Raw genomic sequence first — 22805 nt, forward strand, 5'->3', positions numbered from 1 at the left:
CAACTTGATGAGGATTGCCACCCGAGCCCTGGGAGCGCGGATATACGATGGCCTATAACAGACCAGCTTTAGAAATGTGTCTTTTGAGGATTGCATCGTGGACTAAGGTAACGAATTAATGGTGCGCAATGTACAAATCGAGATATGTTCACATACCGCCAAATAGTGTGAGTGCCGTTGCCTTCGTGTCCTATATACAGGTATACTTCTGGATTGGCTGTTCTCGTAAATGTGAAGGACTCACGACAACTGAAGTAAAATGAGAATACAGACGGCGCTCTTGCTTGTCCCCCTTCTTGAATATGTCCTTAAATGCTTTGTGGAAGACTACCGTAGCTGGCATCAGCCTAGATACAACATTGCCCAGCACAACGCTCACATTCGGTCACAGTTTTGAAATCATTCGGTCTACTCCCAAAGTCAAGAACATAATCCCGAACTTTGATCCTCTTGTCCTTCAATTTCTTGGCAAGAAGGTCACATTTATTCATGAACAGAATGATCTGCACATGTGTCAGTAAACGACTTTCGCAGAGCATCTGCCAAAGCATGTAGGTATCTTGTAAGCGGTTCACTCGGCGTCCTTCGTGTATCCATTCGTCGAAGGCTGAAATGGGAGCCAGGAATAATATGGTCGTTACATCTGTGAAATAAGGAATCCATGCGGCCCGCTGGGTGCGACAGCCAGCGACATCGTACATCACCCATTCGGTTTGCGGGCCGTCAGCTTCAAGCTACGTTGGAAGTAGCACATGCCATCAAATGCGGTTATCACGCACCCGTGTCCAATGAAAATCGGTATTCCTGTACACCGAGTGTGCGCAAGCGAGCGCGTACGATGTCCTTGTCTGACGGTTCGTAGCCTCGGGAGGCAATCCGGTCCACGTCGTCCAAAAAACTCAAACCAAGTCAATGCATAGCCGAGAGGTATGTAAACATTATCTCACAATCCCGGGTTATCTCTAAGTTTGACATTGTGACGAGCGAGAAGGTCTTGGACTGTATCATCAGACCACAGGGCGATGATATCATCCTTGCACCTATAGAGCAGATCAGAGACTTCCTCTATGGGGTGGCCGTGTCTCCGTTTGCTGATTGATCTTGTCGGGCTTCCTGTTGCGATATCTTGGGTTCTCTCAACCGAGTCTAGGACGCCCTTCCACCCCGAATGAGAGCGCACAGATATCTCTGGAAAGCTATGCCCGGCTCGTCGGGTATTACTTACTTGCGGTCGAGAACCGAGTTGTGATGTGGCTGAAATGGTAGCGGAACTAAAGAGGCGTTCCAGTATCTCCTGTATTCGTCGAATGGGTCCCAGACGAAGCAGCAGGACCTGAAGGTGACTGGATAAGGTGGGAGGGCGATGCGAATCTTCCCTAGCTGGAGCGTTAGTGTGAACTTGATCCCAATGTCAAGCCACCGGCTAACCTCAAGGCATCGGGCTCCGAGCCAAGTATAGTGGTGATGCAGTTCACGGATCTCACAATGTTCAGGTAAATTATCGGCCGCCATGAATTCCGCTCCTGTGCCCAAGCTTGACGGGCGTAGGTCATTTGGAAATCTGTGGGGCATTGTCGGCCTAAGCGCCTCCAAGCATCGTACGTACGCGTCCGTCCGCTTACTTTTTATAGTCGTAGTCTTTCCTGCACTAGACTAAGCGTTCGGGTAAGCGTTGAGTAAAGGTAATACACAAACCAGATTCTGATTGACCAAGCACAAGAACTTTCACTGGTGGCTTCTTCTGCAACGCGATACGCCTAGCCTTGAGCTCGGCGTCAATACGCTTACTGGTTTCAAGCGCCACGGCTTCTTGTGCAATCCGCGCCTTTCGAACATCTGGTGTTTCGAGAAGCGGCGGGGCAACATTTTGAGCAAACGTATCTGTTGAGTTGAAGTTGAGCATTGCGAGAAGCAACAGGACTCCTGGGACGGCAGAGATAGCTTTATCCTTTGCACCCCATCGCCACCCAATGGAAGCTCCAGGGCTCGGGATGATGGCGAAAAGGACGACCTTTAAGTCAACTGGCCGCCATCTTTACTTCCACACGCCTGCACCCTTGAATCTCCTGTGGCCCCCTTCCCTGCGAGTAGCGTGGGAGCGTGGGAACAGGGTGCATTCTAGACGGAAGTGGCGCGCATCTGGGGAGCAACTGACGCGGCATAATCGTACATCGGCACACTTGAACGACCGAGATGTGAGTGGGCGCCTACACTGTTCGGTACGACTCGAATGCAAGACGAGCCTGTGATGCTGTAGCTACGGCTGTGAAACTTCGGCTATCCTCGCCGAGCTTTTCCCACTCGGCTGCGCAGTCCTCGCTGTTAAGGATGAATGGAACCCCCACGCCCAACGAGACCTTCAATCGTATGCGCTGAATTTCTGATGGCGTGTGCGTTCTGCTGTTTGTCGTTTGTCGTTACAGCACCACCCTGAGCTCTAGCCGATCGTGAGACGAACGGGTCAATCGTACATTGCCGCCGGAGGACATCACTGCACCCCTGAGATGGGATCGGAACCGCCCTGGACAACGAAACCGGTTCGTCCGAGGGATATGCCCGGCTTACTTGTATTGCACTTTGACTGGGGTCGCATGAGTGTCCACGACGATGCGTATAGGCCGGAACAGGTGCGTCGATCATCGAGAGAAATATTCTTTTCGCCGGAAGCAATGAGCAGGGAGGAGCAACGGAGGGAGTGCGGAACGCGAGTGGCGACTAGAATTTTGATCATGAACTGTGGTGTTGTCTGCAACATGGTGTTTGGATTCCATCAACACATAATCTCCTGGCAGAAGGCCTCTTTGATCACCGTGCTTTGATGGTATCGTGAGATGGAAACTATAATAAACAGTAGGAATATATGACAATTGACAAGAGTGCGAAGGCACATACCAGTTACCAGTGAGCGATGCTTAAGCTTCCATACCCAGGTATATTGGCATGGCGGCCAACTTCGGAAAAGCCGCCGCCCGCCCAAACATAGATGGTGCACATGGTAGCTCTGCTAAGCGAGCGGTATCATCATTTACATCCCGAAACGGGTTCAACGCGACGTCTAGGTTGCGACAAAACGGGAGAGAAAACCACCAAAATAGAGTGGAATAAATTGCGAGCAGCGTGATCGAAGTTCAGAACACTCAGTGTGCACATAATTTGAATTGTGATGATGATCGGGTTTCACGAGGAAGGCGCAAGGTCTCCGCTCTCGACTGTACGCGCAACGATTCACGGAGCGCAACTAAGAATACTCACTATGATACAGGGTTCTCCAGGCGACACTAGTCCTCTTCCATGTCCTCGCCTCTCTCCCGCCGCTTCTCTAGCCGAGTCTTCATCACTTGCTTGGCTTCGTCTTTCGCCTTTCCCAACATGCCGGCCTTGGCCAGCGCAAGGAGGATACCGTAGGCAAGACCGGTATGGTTGTGCCGCCGTAAGCTATTTTCAAACTAAGCATAGAAGATGGTTAGTCAGTCTAGCGGGGTGAAGTCGCCGGAAGATATTCACCGCCCAACGTTCGCGTTTGGAATTTTCGTTCGCAAGTCTAGCCACAATCTCAGCGGCCTCAGAGTCGAGACCGGCAGACTGGAGCTGGGTCAACTGAGCCTGCAGCGCGGGTAGGGGGTCATCGCGCAGTGCTAAGAGGCTGAACTCTAGCTAGAAGGACATCAGTCAGTAATAGATGAACACCCGACGAATAGGCGACGTACAGCGCCGGGAGGATAGGTGGCTATTCGAGCTTCGATTACTTGACTAAACGAGATATACAGGACGTAATACATGTGCCGAAAGCGTGGACTTACCGAGCTCTTTGAAGCCAGCCCTCACCAGCTTCAGGGTATGGTCCGTGGTTCACTGGATGTTGCTTTAAGCCGTCCAGTTCGTAAACAGATCCCATAAAAGGGAGGTACACCACGAAGTGGTATGCATCTTCGGACTTCTTCGGCAAACCTAATTCGTCCAGAGAGATAGCGCTGGGGGGCGAAAGAGCGTTATGAGCTTCTCGGAGCCAGTCCGCGCTGGTAATTACCAAGCCGCGAGTCTGAGGATCCATGCCCGTGGTGAAACTATTGAGTTCAGCAAGTTCCGGCCCGCTTGCCAGAGAGGGAATATTCCCGAGAGCGTTTAGCACTGCAAGTGTTGCGCAAGCGTTATTAACGACCTGATGAGCGAAGAAGCCGGGAAACTCTGGATCGGGGACCCCAGATGAGGCTGAACTGGAGTCTGAGGCGGATTCCGGTATCCATTTGAAGAGGAAAATTAGGGCATGAAGGGGCTGTAGCAAGGCGAGTGATTCCGAGTCGAGAGAGTAGAGATCGTCGACAATGAGCGGTACACCCAGTCGTCTCAATAGTTCGCTGCGAAGGATCGGAATCGAATTAATGGTGGTGCACCTCTAAGTCGCGAGAGAGCCCCTACGTGAACACCCCTGGGTCGGATTCTGTAAGTTGCCAGCCTCCTGACTCTTCAGTACTAGACATCGCGAGATTCGGTGGGGATGGGAGGAGGGGAGTGGCTGCAGTGACCGACGCGTCAGTCGGCCCATAAAATTGATGGCAGGCACGTGAGCGCTGAGCTTGGCTCGGGTCCCTGGAACAAACAATCCTTCAAGTTACCACTTCAATCGTCGTGTAGATAAGTCGGCTATGGATCCTGCAGACGATAATGCCCAACCCACATCACCCAGCAGCACGGATCCCAAGGCTGTCAACAGAGCCCGATTTGAACTGGAGCTGGAATTCGTGCAGGCTCTCGCAAATCCATTCTACTTACACTCCCTGGCGCAACAGAACTTCTTCGAGCAGCCAGCGTTCATAAATTACCTGGAATATCTGCTTTACTGGAAGGAGAAAGAATATGCGCGTTTCATACAGTACGTTTCCCACATACACCTCCGCGTATTCGAGTGCGGAGCACTGATCATGACGGGATAGTTACCCACATGCCCTCCATCATCTCGAGTTGCTGCAGACCCCGGAATTCCGAGCGATGATGAAGAAAGACGAGGCCCTGAGGGAATATCTGCAGCAAAAACAACACGATCACTGGCGGAGCTGGTTTGTGGTCCATTGCCTTGCAGGTGGATGGATGCACTCATTCTGTAGGCGAGATCCCAATCATCTGAACCGTACCAAGCAGCCCGTGGCTTCAGAATCTCACGATGAGGGGGGAAACCCCACCTCCACCGGCACAAACCCAACTTGAATTGACAGTCCTTGACTCATTCGGTGTTTCTTGGGCAATGTCCAGCATGACCATGGTGCCTTGAGGCCTCTCTTCTGCATTCTGGGGTTGGTACTTGGCGCCGATTGACAGTAAATTGCTTTCTTCGATCTTCTCACTCGGACTTGCAGTGGATCATCCGTACAGCATTTGATGGGCTTTTACATATAAACTGTATATTTCGAGGACGGGCACGCGCTAAGAAAGTGTCCCAGAGAAGCGTAGTGCTGCGATCATGAATTATATCAGATAGCCTACGTGTAACATTCAGTGTGCCGGATTCTCACGCTCTACTCACTCGACCGCCATGGTCCACGAGTCTCATGACTATGCGCCGACGCGTCAATCTCATTCGGTGGAGGTGTATCCTGCGGACGAGTACGACCTGGACCATGCAGGGCACCTCAACGTCCATCTGGCTTCGATAGCCGAGAAGAAGAAACTTTGGTGGAAAAATGCCATCATAAATACAGCATTCATTGCATCGTGGTGAGTAGCCTCGGCCGGAGGACAGGCAGTGAATCTTGCGCTCTTCTCGAGAGGGGCGCGCCATTGACCGAACTGCGTTAGGTTCCTATTCGCGACCGTCCTCTCCTTGTACAACAAATGGATGTTCTCTCCAGAGCACCTCGGCTTCGGCTTCCCCCTCTTCGTCACAACCCTACACATGTTCGTGCAATTTGCATTGGCTGCTCTTCTGAGGTTGTTTTGGCCTGGACGGTTTCGGCCACCACGGTCTCCGAGCCGTGCGGACTATGGGTGAGTCTCGATTACGCATGGTGTTAGAGAGGTGTTGTGTCTCTTGCTTTCCCTGGGCTCTACGTCAGTCAGATAGCCCTCCAATGCCCTAGCGTGCCCGTAAAGCACGACTAGCTGGCTGCGTTATCGCGGTGGCCCTTGCCACATTGGCATGGCGGTCGTGCTGGCGATCGACGCGCATTGGCGCTGTCTTAGCCTCAGTATGCTGTGCTCTGTGTACTTCTCCATCTCCGGAGATTAGATTTACCTTTACCTCTGCGCTGGCCTTTGATGTGGTGGCGCGAACAAATTCCGCGATCCTGAAACGCGCTGCCCAAAGCGAGCCGGGGAGGATTATTCCTGGGCGTGGATGCCTTCCAAGGCGGCCGCGTATTGCGTGTCCGTGTCGTATTCATGGCATTGCTGTGGGTATATCGACAGCAGGCCGATCTGATCAGCGCATGGTCTCATAGCGATTGACTGCGATCGAAGTCGTCACGTACTGGCTCGGATATCTATCACACCGTATACGCGACTGTATTGCTGACTGTGGAGTTGGTTCGTAGGAAAAAAGCAGTTCCGACTGCTATAGCGACGAGTCTTGATATTGGCCTCTCAAATCTGTCGTTGAAGACCATAACTCTATCATTCTACAGTTCGTGTCCGATTTCACCCATATCCCGAGTATGATGGACACTAACCGCTTCAACGAACTTGTTTCGTGAATGATAGCCATGTGCAAATCGTCATCACTGATATTCGTGCTGCTGTTCGCTTTCCTCTTTCGTCTGGAGAAATTTTCCTTCCGTCTCGTCGGGGTCATATTCTTGATCTTCTGCGGCGTGTTGTTAATGGTGGCTACCGAAACCCATTTCATCTTGACTGGGTTTATTTTGGTCATCAGTGCTAGCGCACTTGGCGGGTTTCGCTGGAGTCTAACGCAGCTGCTGCTCAAGGACAAGAAGATGGGTATGGACAATCCAGCGGCGACGGTGTACTGGCTTGCACCCGCCATGGGTGTGACTGTCGGGATTGTCAGTGCGATCGTAGAAAACTGGGTAGTTGTCTTCCAAAGCCCCCATTTCTCAGGACTCGGAAGGATACTGCGAACCATCCTCTATCTCATATCCCCCGGGGTTGTCGCATTCTGTATGGTCATGAGCGAGTTCTAGTAAGTTGCTTAATTTTCATCCGTTTGAAAATGCTCTGACATCTTTTTTTTTGCTGAATCTAGCATTATCCAGCGAGTAGGAGTTGTGCCGATGTCTATTGCTGGAATAGCCAAAGAAGTCACTACGATAACGTTATCGGCCTGGTTCTTCGGCGACCAACTGACCCCCCTCAATATAACCGGCGTAGGAATTACCGCGTGCGGTAAGGAAGTCAGGATGGCCCCACGGTACCCGCTTCTCTGACGCTATGACTGTACAGGCATCGCTCTCTTTACCTTCCACAAATATCGCAAGTCGATAGAATCTACGGTTCCGCTGGATGCTCACGGCAATCCCATTACCCCTGATGACCTCAGCGACATAGAAGACGGAGGGTATACGACGGCGTTACGAGAAACGGATACTCTAACATCGCAGACTTCGCAAGAATCCGAGGTAAGCGAGCTTGTCGGTCAGCGAAGATGAAATGTGTGGTTTTAATGAATGTGGTGTGGCTTGTTACAGGAATTTCCGAGTGATAACGCCAGGCTATTGTTCTCTGAGGACGAGGGCGAAGGTGATGCCGAGGAACTTCGGAGCATTCGTTCTTCCAAAGTTCGCCAGTACTCCGGCTATTCCGGTGCGAAGACGGAGCATGAAGAACAACTTCCTCTCGTGTCCGAAGATTCTGGTCATTCGCGGGCACACATGGACCTGTAATGGACATCTCAATGCATAGAGTATCCACTGATTGTATGAATCTAATAATTCACATTATATATTTAGTAGAAAATATCAAGGACCTCATTACTCTGAATGGACCGCGCCGCGTCCATGTGACTGTTGTCGCCTAATATACGTTGACTGCGGTTTATCGGGATTCTCTCACCTGGAGACTCGAGGCCGACATCTTGTTTGCTTGGGCATCAAGCTGTGGTGCCTATTCTCATGGCTACGGTCGACTTTTTCGTAATCATGCGACGGTCTGACAGTGTGGGCCTCTCATTTGCAGGCTTGACTCGGATATCATTTCCCTACTTCAAACTGCCTGCTGTTGCCTTTGTGTTTGTGCAGTCGTCGGACAGGCTCCGTGATTAAGTACCTGAGTCACGGTGATCGAAGTGTATTGCAGACGAAAACCTGGGAGACCGTAGCAGACGGAAGCTTAAAAAGAGGGACTGGAAGAGTGCGGCTTGAGCAGGCGATGTATGTCAAGTGTATACAAGGCCGGAAGCAGGACGGGGTGATGGGGACTCCTTCAGGAAAGACGCCGCGGGTTGCCACGTGTGTGGTTTCGCTGATTAGGCAAGACCGGCTTGGCTTGGATCGGAGGCTCGTCGTTACATAAAATTGCTAGGCGACTGAAACAGTTCGTCTCTCAGCATGTGAGAGATCGGATCGGCTCAAATATTTCTGGTTTCATGGCCAACCACGAATATAAGGATGCGCGCCAGGACAGAGACCGTTACACCCGTGACTGTCGCAGCCTCGAGGTTATTATATAGTCTTCGCCTCTTTCTTCTGCTCTCTCACTTTGTCTCATTCACCGCCATGGAGGACTCTTTCCAATTCATCATCGAATCCCCTCAGCACAACCAGGGTCACAAAAAGCGTCCGCGTCTCGTCACTTCCTGCGACAATTGGCAAGTAGGCCCATTTGTCCAGGGCGTCCTTGTCGTCTCATTCTTTGTACCAGCCGTCTCAAGAAGATAAAGTGTCTCCAGCCCTCGCCAGAGTCAAAGTGCGAGGCATGCAAGACGGCCAAGATCCCTTGCAAGTTCAAGGATCGCGAACGCTACTTCGCAGAGCGCAGTCGGGCCATAGCAGGCTCCAATGTACCTTCATCATATGGGGATGAACGAAGGTGAGTAATTTACCGTTAGGCCCATTCACAGACCCGCTGAATAGCCACAGATCTAGTAGTAATCCCGCCCTGGACGCCTTCTCAGTGGCTTCGAGTTCATCGAGCCCCGCATCGTCGCACTCGGGACCCAGGTCGACTTCGCATTCACCAAAGGCGAGCGGCGTGGTTTGTGCAGATGGCAGCGACTATAACAGCCGCTACCCGTCTTACCCTCCGGATCCCCGCCGCGCGACCAGTCCGACATCTCGCCACACCCCGTCCTCGTCGATATCGTCCTATCACAGCAATACACGCGGTGACTCCATGGGATACAACTTTATTCCAGCTGGCCCGGCCCAGCTATTGCAAAGCACACATCAAGCACGATCCCCCTCATATTCTTCACGAGCCCTGCATCTCTATGACTCGGACCAATCCCAACGGCCGCACCCCGATTTAATGCCTCACTTCATCCAGTTGTTCTTTGAGCAGTTGGGATCGGAGTTTCCCTTCCTGAACTATCAGGAGATCCTCGCTGAGTTCTGGGAAGGGACACTACCGCCGCTTCTTGCAAATTGCATAGCAGCTTTGTCAGCGCGGTGAGCATCCTTTGTCGCGTCCACATCCAAACGCCGTGGACTCATCAGCTCGCAGGTACTCTAATCTCCCCGACCTCGCCGTCAGGGGTCTGCATAATGTGTCCGAGTCTTATTCGGAAACCGCTAAAGTGGGTGCTCCCCTTTGTACTCAACTTGTCGCGTGTATTCAACGGTCCACCTCGTGTTTGCAGAGTATATTGACCGCCGTTGCTCATCTCCCAAACATGGACACACTCCACGCTCTGATGCTGGTCTCATGGCTAGAGTACAAGAACAATAGAATTTCCAGTGAGTTTCCCACTCGCCCGCCATCATATTGTTCCGGGTGCTAATGGGTCCGTCCGCAGGTTTCAAAGTTTATTGTCAAATGGCAATGAGCATGGCTATCGACCTCGGCCTTTCTGATCAACACACAATACAAATGAACCCTAGTGAGGTTGAACGCAATCGCAGACGGTCTACGTGGGCGAACATCGTCCAATTACACTTAACGGCTTCATCGGGTACGTGTTTCGATTACATGCCCTCGGCAGACAATTCTGATGGTTCCCTCCCACCTTAGTTCGCGCCTAGATTCTTACTCAACACTCATCACGCAATTGCAATATTCATGTTAATATCCACGCTATCATGTATGTTACGCTATCTAATAACTAATGCATAATTCGGATCACTGGCTACTCAAATATCTTTCGTATTCCTGTGTGCGAGCTGGCTTCGGCGCGCATTGTAATCGTAGGGTTCCCGGCAATTGCCCGGTGATGATGGTGGGATAAAAATACGCTGCCGTGACGCCAATCATGATGATGGGCAATGACTGGAGTGGCTTAGGGGGGCGATGGCTTGGGAAGGTCGGTCAGCCTGGCCACTGTAAAGGTTGCGAGTGGAGTTTGAGGAACATCTGGACAAATAGTCTAGAGACAAACGAGGGTAGGAGCATATGGCGCACACAATTTAGGTGCGTAGCGTGTTACCACAGATCGCCAAGTCCGGAAGTATTCATCAAATCGGTGGTGGAACGTTATCCAGATATCCACTGCTCTTTCCATATGATGCACCAGCTCGATTACAACTTCCACGTTGTATTCGGAGTGATGGTGGTGAACACTAAATGCAAAAATCGTATTGCCAGGGCCAGGCGTTTCGTTATGTGGCGCTGCGATTACTGACTTGTGCTGACCAGGACCAAATGATCGCATCTGGGACTTGTGTTTATGCGAAGTCGATGAGAGGGTGTGCTGTATTGTGGGAAGAATTGACCGGCATCTCTAGTCGGCTACTCAAGGACTGCAAGCGTCCAAGCACAAGGCTGCCACCGTCCTCCCGCTTGCCGGCATTGCGCCCTGCTGATTGCAGACCAGAGGAGCTAGAATGGCCAAATCATCTCATCAGATACAGGCCCCATCACAGTCCTCGAAACTTTATAGATGTCATTCATTAGAAGGCACCCCCATGTGTGCTCATGGAAGCTGCCATCATTTACAAGGACCATGTTCTAGACAGTCCTTCTGGTCAGATGCTCGCTTTGGAATATGGAAGGAGCCACCTTGACAATTTACTGCCAACTGATCCCCAATTCAAAACACCACCGATGGGTATCAAGTCGCTGAGTCTTTACTTCCAACATCCCATATGGACTCATCTGTCACGAATGATGGTTTGTCAGTGCCTAACGTACACCATAGCATGCAACTGATGTGTGCGGGTAGAAGGCGGTATTCGTTTCACACCCTTGTCGTTTCCGTGATATTGAGAGTTCAGCGCTCTTCTCGGAATGCGCCTTATGCCCCGCAGCGTGGTCGAAGCGTCGCTTCTGGTTGCTTAGTGCCTTCATCAAGTCCCCCAGGCTTTGCAGCGAACAGTCCTTCTAGCTCGGTGGCTCGCCCACATTAACTCAAGTAAACTCTTCATCGAGACTATGCTGAGCCAAGCAGACTATAATGCCGCGGCTTACCTGCGCATTGCGTCCCTTGCGGTGGCTGGATTTGAGTGAGGTCCTATTTTTTGATGCTAAATCCGTGTGCCCTGACACTCTGCCTTCGCCCTTAGCTTCGTGCAGACTTCACCTGTGGTGTGGAGGTTTTATAGAGACCAAGCAAGTTTAGGGCGTCTCACGTTCGTAGAGCTTCGTACTTATCTACTGGCGTAGATCTCCTGCTGATATAAAGATCCATTTCCCAGGCTTTCTGCACTTCTCTTCTTTCTCATACAGTGGGTGCACTATCTCACAGAGTATATCCGGTGCCATCTCATCGATGATTGTCGGTATGGTAGGTTCGTGAGCATATGCTGCTTGGTCGTTAGCAGTACGGGATTTTTCTATGGCCACTTCACGGATACAACGTGTAGACTGTTCTACCTTGTACCGCCTTCATTCAAGGGTGTGTCTTTTGTATGGAGCCCCCGCCATTCTAAATTTAACGCTTGGCGTCATGAAGTCCTCCAGGCAATGGTGTCTCAAGCCATCATCGGAGTAAGGTAACCCTTCTTATTTCTCCTCTGCACACGCCGATTTCCCATACGCCGTAACAGGGCATACAACCTATCACGACGATCAAAGATTGTAGGATGGACGCTCATCGGTGCTTACGTCGTTGCATGTGCTGTATGTTGCTTTGCCCCCACTCCACTTTGATGGACGGTATCTCACAACCCACGACCACTCGTGCAGTTCCAGTGGATAACAACGCTATATGGAAGACAATGTCCGTCTCATTAATTCTCTGATTACTTGGCGCTGACCTGGTTACTGATAGATGTCGTGTCTCCACAATATGTAAGTTATGAATTCCCTTCACTTGCTGCTGCACTTATTAACTTGCTTGTTATAGTCAAAGTAAGTCATCTCGGGTTAACGGCCTCGTTCAGTAGCCTAATGTCTTCCAGTTGTCGAGGTGCTACCTTGTATCTGAACGGATTGGCAGCTTGGGTATACTATGTCATAGCTATCGCCTATGATCTTACTGCCACAGCAATCTCGGTGTTCTATCTTCTGCAACACAAGATCTCGGCGAGAACTTCTTTGATGTACAGGCTAGCGAACATGTGCGTGGCTTAATGGATTAACCACGCCCGTTGTCCGGTGACTGAGACCTACTTCCCACTCAGGATGCTGTATGACGGCTTGGGCTATTTCTTGCTGCTCACATGTATGTCATTGCCTCTGGTTTAACTATACATGCGTTGATCGGATCGCATCAAGCCGTAAACATTGTAAACCTCATCCTGTATCGAAGCCAAAACCTGCAGGTGAGCATGACGCATCTCCTTGGTTACCTTCTCCCATACTTATTACTGCGTATGCAATCATCAATACTAGACGGCGGCATGTTCTGTTGGATATGCAATAACCTGGATCATGTGTCAACGGTTGTTACTTCATCTACATAGTAAGTATTTCCCTCTCTCTTTCCAGGCCTCCGTTGTCTCACAACGGCGGCTAGACGCATCCATGGACCGTCGAATGGCAAGTCTAGAGGAAGCAGTTACCATAACACAAGATATCGATTCTGCACGCGCGGCGAGTCGCGCGCTACGATCACAGTTCGAGAAGGACACGAGAAATACATTCGACCTGACCGTCCCGGACTTCGACTCGTCGATTGGGGGACACGAATCTGAACTTCCATCACATGTTGATGTACAAGTACGGATAGAAAGGACGGTGAAGGTGGAAATGCGGCCACGGACATTCGAGCTGGAGAACTACTCGCGTTCGGCCCAGTTCAGGTCACAGTCGATGCGGTAGCTTGATTATATTTATCACGATTTCACGATATTTGTATTTGTCGATTTTTATTTTACTACGGGGTAATATCAGGCAATATCTAGCATACGTACTTGGTTGTAAGGGTGTGCCTCCACTAAGGGCAAATAAGGGCTCATCGGACAAATTAGACTTTGCAGCGCGTTCCTGACTATTTACAATCATCCCGCCCTCCCGACTCTTCATGGGCGTGGGAAGAGTCGCGCGTTGTCGTACGCACTCGACGATTCGTCTTGAACTCGAACCACAACGTCCACCATCTGCATGCGATGCTGGCGACGGCAATGGTTGTCCATCTAAAAAAAATCGCGTTCTCACCGTCTTCAACAGCTTTTTCTGTCATTTGACCAATTAAACTCAGTTCCCGTCCTCGCCATCGCGACAAATATCACAAGGGCGTACACAAAGAGCGTCGGGATGCAGAGGCTTGCATCCTTCACGTCAAATGTCCTCGCCCGATGGCTGCCGCTCAGCTACCATGGCGTGCCGCGCCGTGTTTCAGCATGGTGTATCGAAAGTCGTTATGGGGATGCGCCTTAGAGCTGTGTCGTCTCAAACATCTATCCCTTCTTTGTCAGGGAATTAGGACAGTATCGACCGCCCAGTCGGTCCATGCACACCTTGCTGCTAGCCCTCATCTTCGACGTTGACCGTCAGGATAATCATTCCCTCCCTCCCTTCCACCATTTCCGAGGCTGGTCCTCTTGTTGTCATATTCTTTCGTTTCTTGTAATATCAGCTGTTTTGGGACTCAGGATAATTCATGGCCGACGCAATCAAGTTACCCAACGGTGACGTCTTCCAACTTACGGTTCCATATACCGCTAGGGAAGCTAATGGCGTTACTGTAAGTAAACTCAATCCTTCGCATGTCACTAAATCGAATGAAGATATCTTAGGCTCTTGTCGTCATCTCATGCTTCTCACTGGTCGCAGTTGTCGGACTGCTCGGCGCCATTGTGGTGAGTTGGTTTACTTTGTTATCACCCACGACTTAAATCAATTGGTAATGTCTAGCTCTCGGCCTTCAACACGAGGAGCTGGAAGGACCAGAACCTCTTTGTTCGGACTCATGTCGCCGCATACTTCATATCGTTACTCCTGTGCGACTTCTTTCAAGGTCCATTTATTTATGCTACACCGAGTTCGGGCTCTGACATACCACATCCAGCGGTTGGTTCCATTCTCGGCGCGACCTGGATTCGACAGATGGGTGTGCACTATGGGAGCACCTGTGTTGCGCAAGGTAGGAAGTCCTCGGTGATCGGCGATTTGTAGGTCTAACGTTATGTTTCTTGCAGGTGTGCTGAAGCATCTGTCCGATGTTGGATCCGCCGTATGGACACTTGTATGTCTGACAAACAGTTACCTCGACCCTTCGAAAAGTTGAATTCACCCGTTAGGTGATTGCTACTAACACATTCTGTCTCCTGTTTCTGGAGATAAAGCTACGGCACTTCGTACTATGGTCCACACTTATTGCGGGGTGGTTTGGTATTGGTGCAATTGTCATCGCTGGACCTGCATCTTTGAATACAGTAAAAAAGGGACCTTTTCGTGAGTATGCTGTATGGTTCTCGAGCCTGCTCTGACATCATGAAGACGCCATCTCTGGTTATTGGTGCTGGATATCTCCTGAATATCCAGCGGAACGTATAACGTCAGCGCTTCTTTTATCGGTTATTCGACGTGTATTGACGCTCTCGCGTAGACTGGACTATATGTTCGTGCGTACCCGAGTCGAATCCTGATCATGCGGCGTTATGAACTTGCCCCTTATCTAGATGTTTACCTCTGCAGTGCTGAGTTTTGTGATCTACACTCTCATCTATTTACGACTTCGGGGGAACCTCATTGTGAACGGTTGGCACCTTCGCTTTCGCAAGCTCGCACGCGACAGCGGCGGTGATTGGAGAGGTCGAGTTGCCGATAGCCACACGATGCGTATTTCTAAGCAGATGCTTCTGTAAGTCTTGGTCATTGTGTCGGCCTTTAGCATCTAGGCTCATCGTTATCTCTGCCTTTCAGATATCCAGCAAGTCTTCTATTACGCCTGTCCTGTCAAGTCGCTGTTACTCATGACCCATACTCTGGTTCTTGCAGGTGGCGTACACAATACTGATACTTCCTATCGCAATTTCTCGATTTAGTGTGTGGGCCGGAGTCAAGGTTCCATTTGAGGTGACAATATTCAGGTGAGGACTATTCATTGTCACTGAAGGGCATAAGAAATGACCGGTGATCTATTTAGTGGATCGGTATTCCTTCTATCAGGGATAGTCAACGTGATCTTATTCTCCACGACGCGACGGATTCTGCCACCCCAATCATTGTCAGTGGGCAAATGGAGAATATCCCAACCTAGACCCCTTACGCCCCCTCCTGTCCAAGCGGGGGTTGATCCATATTATCAAGAATCGGATGCTCGTTCCGAATCGACCAAGGTTAGCAGTGTTGATGAGAAGAAGCTCCCGGAGACGCCAACGTCAGTATCCCGGCACCCCGATTCTTCATGCGACTCGGGCGGTTCGGTGTACTCTCTCGACGCAGATCCCCCTGTGCCACCCCTGAAGGTGGTGAAGGCTAAGGACACCACGCGTACCGCCCCACCAGAGGTCCAAATTCCTGAGGCGAATAGGGCTAGCATTGGTCTTGAAAGTATATATAACAGGTATGGATCACCGCAGCGTTCCGGCGAGGCGAGTGGTTCGTGGAGTTCGCCGCATTCAGCTGCAAGCGATTATGGCGAACCGTCGAACCAGTATGGTTCAAGTTCACGACGAGCCTCGCAAGCATCACAGTGGACTTTGGATTATGGAGACCCTTACGGTGGTATCATTCCTGAAGACCATCCGCGGTAATGGTCTGCCCAAAGTAGCATGTAACAACGTACTCTACTTCTCTAGTAATAATCGCAAACCTATATGTTGTATAATGAGCGGCATCATCGAGTTTCATCATTCCGGGCCAGAGGGCTAGAAGAGAGAGCATGGAGCTAAAGCGAATGATGATCATTGCAAAGTGTTTAGCCAAAGTCTAAGTACTCCAAGGAAGTGTTCCGTCGAATAACATCGTCGGCTTGTCGGGGCACCAGTCGAATAAACCTTTCAACCCGGGTGCAGATGCATAGTATGGATGGAATCGGCGGAAAGGGTTCCGTTGACGGCGCTTTGTTAGAAGATACGAATGACACCCATATTTATCTTCCAAGTATGGCAGATATCCATTTTTATTCTACAGAACAGAAATGAAGAGAAGCACATCAGTAAGCCATGCATGCACGCTGGGCGTCGGCATCGACTGACCTCTCCGTCCTGTGCTTGGACGCCCTCTTCGCCGTAAGGATCGGCACCAAGATAGTGGAATCTGTCAATTGGCCAGTGCAGAGCGGCCCGGTGAAGCTTGACGAAGCGTCTCCTTTTCATCTCGTATCCAACGACAGTGATTCGCTCGGGGTATCGGCCAGTATACTCGAAGAAACGTGCGATGGAAAAGAGAAGGTTTTGGAAGGAGTCCAAAGCGAAGTCCTCAGTCGTCGCACGGGGGAAGAGCGCCTGAGGCGATGATAGGTTGAATGCGTTGGATTTGTGGGCCAATCGCATGTAGGACTCGGCCTCGGTCGTAGTTGAGCCTATCCGAGTTTGCCCACTAAGGATGGATTTGAGTCAGCAACAGAGTACGCATGTCAAGTAAGAAGTCTAGTACCGACCCGCTGAAGACGAGCAGGGAGTGGGGATCGTTGACCGCTATTTCTGCTCTGATTGCGTTTCATCGTTAAGCTGGCACTACCTTATGAGTACAATGCCCATACCCTTTGGCTATATGATCATAAAACGCGGCCACACGACCTCCACCCCGTTGATATGACTCAAGTATCCAATCGTCCTCGTTCAACCGCTCATTGGCGTTGTGTCCTGTCCAAATAGAATGGCCGGGTACAATAACAAGGTGGTTCAGCTTTTCGGCATCCTGGCGAGAGATTGTGGCGAGTATGCTGCGAGGAGGTGCAGCCCCTGTGTAGCTTTCGGACACGTAGTAGCGCAAGTTGTAAAGGAACGAAAGGACGGCGAAGGAAGCCAGCAGGATGACGCCCAGATTTGTGATTCGGGAACGCTGGAGCAGCGCATCTACAACGCCCCGACGCGATTGTTTTCGAGAGAACGACCGTCTTGGCCGCTCCCCGAACGACACAGGTATTGGTAGCATGCAAGAATTATATAGGTCATGATTGTGGTGGAAAGTAACACCGTGTGACTTTCAGTATTCCTCTAAAGTCCAAAACATTATAGACTAGTGCGTGGCCGAAGTATTACAATGATAATTTACGTTGATATATCGTGGCAGGGTAACAACAAAAGATATGTGAACGTCCTGTATTCAGCGCGCTGTAATGGTCCTGCATTATACAGTCGCAGACAAAGGGGGAACAGTTGGCGATGGTGATGAGGAAGAAGGTGGGTCAACAGCGGTCTTGGGAGCTGTTGGTGTGGCCGCATCGGTGGCAGAAGGCGTCGAAGCATCTGCGGCAGGTGCGCTTTGTAGGCCCATCTTGATCCTGACCATCTCGAATGTCCTCAACAGCCGTCTTCGGGCGCCAAGAGTTACAACTCCCTTCGCCTCCAAAGCGGCATCATCAAGTGAAACCATCTCCTGCCAAGTCAAGCCTTCGAAACAACTGGTGTATTTGTGCAGGCGGAACGTCTTGAGCCAAGCGGGGATGTCCTTGAGCATCTCGGGATCAAAGTCTTCTTCGCGAGGCGTAGCAGCGCTGCCAGTACTGTTGGCACTCTTGAGGCCGCTGCTCTTCAATCCACTACTTTTCAGCCCACTGCTCTTGAGGCCGCTGGACTTCAGACCGCCGCTTTTCAGTGCACTTGTGGGGAAACGGGCACTGGCGGGAGCGCGCCAGTTGTTACCAGGCTGACGTGATTGGCGATTATTGTTGGTGTTCGATCCAGTGGGCTGGCGATGAGGCTGTGGGTGTGGCATCTGCATCTGCCCTGGCTGGACATATCCTCCCATCATCATTTGCACGGCAAGCATCTGCGCTTCAGGGGACAATCCCATAGCGCCAATCATACCGAGATTGTTGAATGGGTTGCCTGGGATACCTTGAAGACCCATTGCGGGGTTCGTAAAGCCCCCGTTGAATTGATTTGTTGGTTGTTCTTGTTTCTGTGATTTGGCGGCTCCAAACATGGGGGTTGATGGGGTCTTGACCATGCTGGCCCAGCTTTCGTCTGCCGGAGCACTGACGAGAAGCTCTTGCGCCACACTCTTGGGAGCATTGGCGCTAGGTTCTGCAGATCGGAGAGATGCTGATTCGACAGCGGATGGGAGCGAGGTGGAAGGATCGGGTAGGTTGAGACTCGGAGGGCGGGCATTTCGGGTGGCTTTGCCTTTGATCTGGCCATCGATCGAGGCTAGAAAGACAGTCAGTTTTCGACAGATGGGATACTTCATTGACACGCACCAGTTGGGGGCGGGTTGGCATCAGATTTGATCATCTGTTGGAGTACGGCTATGAGGAACCGTATTTGCATCTGGGATGATTGCTGAAGTAGCGTGTATAGTGTAGCGGTGCGTTCGGGCTCTGATAAGATCTTGAACCCTGTTACAGCAAGTCAGAGAACGTTGCTGCGGCTGGACATCAATGGCTTACAATGTTCTATCGTGCTAAGCTCTTCCTTGAATTTTGGCTCCGTTGAAGCAGCAGCCATTTCCTCCTACAATACATCAGTACTCATCACATATCACAGCAATAGAATCACGTACTAGTGTCGCCTCATAGATTTGGAAGTTGGCAAACCACTGATCAAGCGCTTCGACTTTACGGACCCGTCAGTTGGGCCTTTGTGATCAGTGAATTGCGCCACATACCATCTCGAGTCGGAAGTTTGTTTGCGCTACCAAGTAGCTCACTCGTCGGCCTCATAGAGCTCGTGGGAGTCATAAGACGCGGAGAATGCATAGGCAAGCCTGGTGTCGAAAGCGGGCGAGGTGAAGGGGGCATAAGATTGGCCGGTCGGTGACGGGGTGCCTTTTCGTTTGAGGTCATCGCTGGGCTCGGTGATTGGACACTCAGCATAATATTTTATGGTCGACGAAGTAGAACGAAGGAGGTGGAAGCAAAGTATGTAGGGCTGGAATCAGGAGCGTTCAATTTAAAGATGGGGGATGAAACCAGTGTTTTGGGATCATCTAAAACAGATGCGCTCGTGTGTCCGAGATTGGTTGGTTGTTCCATGGCGACGAATTGGTGAGGTCGTGCTGTGCAACGGCTTGCCGCCTGCAACATCACAAGCGGCTCGCAACGGAGACCTCGGATCTGGGGTGCGTGTGCGTGCTCGTGCTGCCAGTTCCCATTGCCATGGTCTCTTTCATCATTTCCTGGCAGATTCCTGGTGATTTCAGCCTTTTCAGGGGACTCGAAACGAATGTCGGTGATGGTCAACGTGAAAGGAACGACAGGCGCCCATAAACGCTTTCACAGCCACAACGAGCGCTTCGTTTCCTGCCTCTCCTCATCGCAAAGGTAAACGGCTATCGTTTTGCATCGCATGTTCGCCTTTGACCCAGGATTTGCGCAGGATTATACCCATGATACCCTTCAAACTCGCAAATCAGCATCGCGAGGTCGGCTCGCCCTCTGTGAACCTGGAAAAGGGCCGGTACCGAATGCGGGGACCTATGCCCAGCACCCCGACGCGTAGCGGAAGTTCCAGTACAGGCGATGCGGGACAGCCGATCAGGCGAAAACGCAGCCAGTCGACTCAGAACATGGCCATGTCGACGTGCATGGCCACGATCGTCGTCCTTCTGGTCGCAGCTTGCCTGACCTCGTTCGGCTTCGCCTACTACCTATTTACTACGAGGTGGGATCAAGCAACACTCTCAGACGCGTACACTCCAGCTAACCGTCTCGCTTCGACCCCTCCGCACTCCCCGCTCCTTCCTCTTCAAGTCGTCCAATTTGAGCCTGAGGCTTCGGACCTAGACGCGTACACTACACGTAGCGACCCACACGAAAAGTTTCTGTCATACCTCCCTCATAGTGGATATCATAATCAACGCATTGCACTCGAAAATGCCCTAATTCTTGCACGTCTACTGAATCGTACCCTTCTGCTCCCTCCTGCAAGGCTCGGAAAACGCGTCATTCATTACATGAGATACGACCTTCTACGAAGAGCGCTTGGTCTACAGGGAAAGGAAGGCCTTGAACACTGTGCCAGGACGTTTCGCTTCACCCCTCCGGAATGCTACGGCTACTTCGACTATACACTCGTGCCCTGGGACTGGCTTGTCAACTTTACCGCGATCCGTAACTCTCAACAACTGCTTCAGCGCTGGAATATGACACATGCATGGCTGTCCGATAACCTTGGTATCAACGTAGGCCATCCCGATGTATATGGTGATGGGAAGGACGTCTATACACTTACCGACACGGATCCGTATCAATACGTGTTTCTCGACACGGATATGTCTATGTCAGAAGCCAACAAAAAGTCCACAAAATATAAAGAAAGCATACGTATCGACGCGCTGGCTCGGGATACCTCCGATAAACGTCTACTACAGCTTGGAACACTCTTTGGCTCTGCGCGGTTGAGGCTGCGTCCTTCAACTCTCAAACTTCGAAGTGACATTCGTAAATCTATGATCCCTACTATTCCCCAGATCGAACAGGTATCAAATGAGATCAAGCGCCACTTGTTGACGCTGTCACAAGAAATGGGTATTGACGACTACATCGGCGCCCATATACGCCTGGGCGACGGCAAGTTCTTGGAGCAGAGTAAATCAAATATCCGGACTATCTGCCATGACATGGTTCGGCTCGTCCTTGGCTTTACGGATGATGACGACGAGGACGGACTGCAGACTTTCCTCGCCGACCTTCACAACTTTCATGAGACGCGAAATGAACTTACGACACCGAAGACAAATGGACAAGCCGGCAAGCTTCAGTGCTGGTTACCAAAGTACACATCACAGCGTTTTGCTCCCCTCAATACTCCTATCTTCGTTTCCACCGACGCGCAGAATCCCCGTCAGGACACCGTCATAAGTTACCTGCTGCAGACTTTCCCTTGTACTTTCTTCCTAAACGATTTCATACCCACATCGCAAGAACACGCCCCGCCCCTGGTTACTATCAACGACACGCTGAATCTTGTTAGTGGGTATGACGGCACACCCTTGAGAGATCACCTCCTCCCATTCGTTGACGCCATCGTCGTAGGCAAAGCTTGGAAAGCTGTGGGGACAGAGGGGAGCACGTTCAGCCGTTTCATTCTCGATGTGCTATGGAGAGTGTATCATGGGTTGGAGATAGTACAGCGTGGTTGAGAACGTAGTTAAGTATCTCCGTGATGCGGTGTGGGTGCATTGATGGTAGCTCGGTTGTGTACGGATAGGTTATCGACGCTTTCCCCTACGACACGCACGTTTCTGTCGAAGAAAGCGCTCCCCTCCGATTGGCAGAGATAGAATATATCTGATATTCCGACGTCCTGAACATACTTCTCTAGCTTGTCGTAGTTGAGCCCGACGCCTTGTGGCCCATGGCTATCATCTGAAAGTGTGAATTTGCCCCCATGCTCTTGAATGAGCTATGAAGATTTGAATACCCGAATACCAGTCGAGCACATTCACGAACGCACCTTGACTACGTCCCTTCCTGGGTATGCCGTGTCCCAACCCTTGCGAAATGCCGCAGCGTTGAGTTCAAACAAAGCACCATATGAAGCCGCGAACTCGATATTCTTCTTAAGTTTCTGCCACGCATTCGGGAAGTCCTCCAATTTGACCTCAGGTGTGTATAGGCGGCAAAGATCGATGTGGCCTATAATTTCAGGCAGGAATCTACTGATTATGTCGAATTGCTGGTCGAAGTACTTGCACAGAAATCGCTCCAGTGAAGGACTGTCGGTGTCGCTCGCGTCGGAATCCAACATGCAAGACGCTACGGCCTTTTTGTATGTGGCTTTGTCGAAGTCAATGGGTATTTCGTTCACATGATGGACAGAGCCGACGATATAGTCTATGCGACCGAGGTCTCGGTGTTTCTTTAGCAACAACTCCAGCTTATCCAAGTCCTTGATCGTTATGTATTCGGTTTCTAGCCCCACCAGAAGGGAGATTTGCTCCTTGTAAATAACCCGAAGGCGATGGGCTTCGTCCAAGAAGCCTTCAAACTTGTCTTCCAGTGTTTTCAGAGGCATCCCTTCCTGAATGAATTCATTGGCATCTCCGTCGTTATTCAAGAACATGCTTGACTGATCACCTCTTCAGGGTAGAGATCTTCTTCCCTGTAACGAGGGACATGTTCAGTTAGCCCATAGACCTTGAAATTTTGACGAATGGCCTCTTGTACAACTTCTTCGAGCGTCCCTGTCGCGTGCTGGCAGAACTGGCCCGAATGCGAGTGGTGACTATATGGCATCGGGATAATCTATGGGCGCTTATCATGCTAGCTAACC

General features: G+C 50.9%; 11 protein-coding genes across 11 annotated transcripts; 6 read left to right on the forward strand and 5 right to left on the reverse strand.

Annotated features, from left to right (window-relative positions):
• Positions 1 to 52: 52 nt before the first annotated feature.
• GNA12 (Guanine nucleotide-binding protein subunit alpha-12) lies at positions 53 to 1903 on the reverse strand (the record flags this gene model as incomplete). The annotated part of the gene is made up of 8 exons (XM_036777286.1): positions 53 to 102; positions 157 to 190; positions 245 to 327; positions 380 to 727; positions 780 to 898; positions 948 to 1040; positions 1226 to 1643; positions 1696 to 1903. 8 exons carry the CDS (start codon positions 1901 to 1903, stop codon positions 53 to 55), a joined length of 1353 nt encoding a protein of 450 aa, XP_036630906.1.
• Positions 1904 to 3278: 1375 nt separating this feature from the next.
• On the reverse strand, positions 3279 to 4478 carry PC9H_007759 (uncharacterized protein; the record flags this gene model as incomplete). The annotated part of the gene is made up of 5 exons (XM_036777287.1): positions 3279 to 3446; positions 3505 to 3654; positions 3708 to 3750; positions 3801 to 4355; positions 4417 to 4478. The coding sequence occupies 5 exons, from the start codon at positions 4476 to 4478 to the stop codon at positions 3279 to 3281; spliced, it is 978 nt and encodes a 325-aa protein (XP_036630907.1).
• A 165-nt stretch (positions 4479 to 4643) lies between these two features.
• SOH1 (suppressor of hpr1) lies at positions 4644 to 5202 on the forward strand (the record flags this gene model as incomplete). The annotated part of the gene is made up of 3 exons (XM_036777288.1): positions 4644 to 4870; positions 4932 to 5054; positions 5103 to 5202. The coding sequence occupies 3 exons, from the start codon at positions 4644 to 4646 to the stop codon at positions 5200 to 5202; spliced, it is 450 nt and encodes a 149-aa protein (XP_036630908.1).
• A 325-nt stretch (positions 5203 to 5527) lies between these two features.
• On the forward strand, positions 5528 to 7829 carry CAS42 (Triose-phosphate Transporter; the record flags this gene model as incomplete). Its single annotated transcript, XM_036777289.1, has 7 exons — positions 5528 to 5709; positions 5791 to 5979; positions 6525 to 6613; positions 6691 to 7129; positions 7193 to 7332; positions 7390 to 7565; positions 7635 to 7829. The coding sequence occupies 7 exons, from the start codon at positions 5528 to 5530 to the stop codon at positions 7827 to 7829; spliced, it is 1410 nt and encodes a 469-aa protein (XP_036630909.1).
• Positions 7830 to 8660: 831 nt separating this feature from the next.
• On the forward strand, positions 8661 to 10124 carry PC9H_007762 (uncharacterized protein; the record flags this gene model as incomplete). The annotated part of the gene is made up of 7 exons (XM_036777290.1): positions 8661 to 8752; positions 8806 to 8973; positions 9024 to 9551; positions 9607 to 9679; positions 9743 to 9839; positions 9899 to 10054; positions 10114 to 10124. The coding sequence occupies 7 exons, from the start codon at positions 8661 to 8663 to the stop codon at positions 10122 to 10124; spliced, it is 1125 nt and encodes a 374-aa protein (XP_036630910.1).
• Positions 10125 to 11469: 1345 nt separating this feature from the next.
• PC9H_007763 (uncharacterized protein) lies at positions 11470 to 13299 on the forward strand (the record flags this gene model as incomplete). Its single annotated transcript, XM_036777291.1, has 11 exons — positions 11470 to 11540; positions 11601 to 11666; positions 11733 to 11762; positions 11826 to 12029; positions 12084 to 12156; positions 12223 to 12256; positions 12308 to 12371; positions 12438 to 12596; positions 12660 to 12700; positions 12754 to 12800; positions 12967 to 13299. 11 exons carry the CDS (start codon positions 11470 to 11472, stop codon positions 13297 to 13299), a joined length of 1122 nt encoding a protein of 373 aa, XP_036630911.1.
• Positions 13300 to 14080: 781 nt separating this feature from the next.
• On the forward strand, positions 14081 to 16178 carry PC9H_007764 (uncharacterized protein; the record flags this gene model as incomplete). Its single annotated transcript, XM_036777292.1, has 11 exons — positions 14081 to 14164; positions 14217 to 14279; positions 14335 to 14437; positions 14489 to 14563; positions 14619 to 14665; positions 14721 to 14874; positions 14920 to 14977; positions 15029 to 15044; positions 15102 to 15283; positions 15468 to 15512; positions 15569 to 16178. 11 exons carry the CDS (start codon positions 14081 to 14083, stop codon positions 16176 to 16178), a joined length of 1437 nt encoding a protein of 478 aa, XP_036630912.1.
• A 175-nt stretch (positions 16179 to 16353) lies between these two features.
• Positions 16354 to 17523, reverse strand: PC9H_007765 (uncharacterized protein; the record flags this gene model as incomplete). The annotated part of the gene is made up of 4 exons (XM_036777293.1): positions 16354 to 16551; positions 16623 to 16965; positions 17027 to 17074; positions 17129 to 17523. 4 exons carry the CDS (start codon positions 17521 to 17523, stop codon positions 16354 to 16356), a joined length of 984 nt encoding a protein of 327 aa, XP_036630913.1.
• Positions 17524 to 17718: 195 nt separating this feature from the next.
• Positions 17719 to 19405, reverse strand: PC9H_007766 (uncharacterized protein; the record flags this gene model as incomplete). The annotated part of the gene is made up of 5 exons (XM_036777294.1): positions 17719 to 18740; positions 18791 to 18928; positions 18980 to 19043; positions 19093 to 19145; positions 19198 to 19405. The coding sequence occupies 5 exons, from the start codon at positions 19403 to 19405 to the stop codon at positions 17719 to 17721; spliced, it is 1485 nt and encodes a 494-aa protein (XP_036630914.1).
• A 512-nt stretch (positions 19406 to 19917) lies between these two features.
• On the forward strand, positions 19918 to 21672 carry PC9H_007767 (uncharacterized protein; the record flags this gene model as incomplete). The annotated part of the gene is made up of 1 exon (XM_036777295.1): positions 19918 to 21672. The coding sequence occupies one exon, from the start codon at positions 19918 to 19920 to the stop codon at positions 21670 to 21672; it is 1755 nt and encodes a 584-aa protein (XP_036630915.1).
• An 8-nt stretch (positions 21673 to 21680) lies between these two features.
• HIS2 (histidinolphosphatase) lies at positions 21681 to 22768 on the reverse strand (the record flags this gene model as incomplete). The annotated part of the gene is made up of 3 exons (XM_036777296.1): positions 21681 to 21935; positions 21987 to 22553; positions 22610 to 22768. 3 exons carry the CDS (start codon positions 22766 to 22768, stop codon positions 21681 to 21683), a joined length of 981 nt encoding a protein of 326 aa, XP_036630916.1.
• Between the last annotated feature and the right edge of the window lie 37 nt (positions 22769 to 22805).

Source organism: Pleurotus ostreatus (assembly GCF_014466165.1).
Source record: "Pleurotus ostreatus strain PC9 chromosome Unknown scaffold_5, whole genome shotgun sequence".
Lineage (NCBI taxonomy): Eukaryota > Fungi > Basidiomycota > Agaricomycetes > Agaricales > Pleurotaceae > Pleurotus > Pleurotus ostreatus.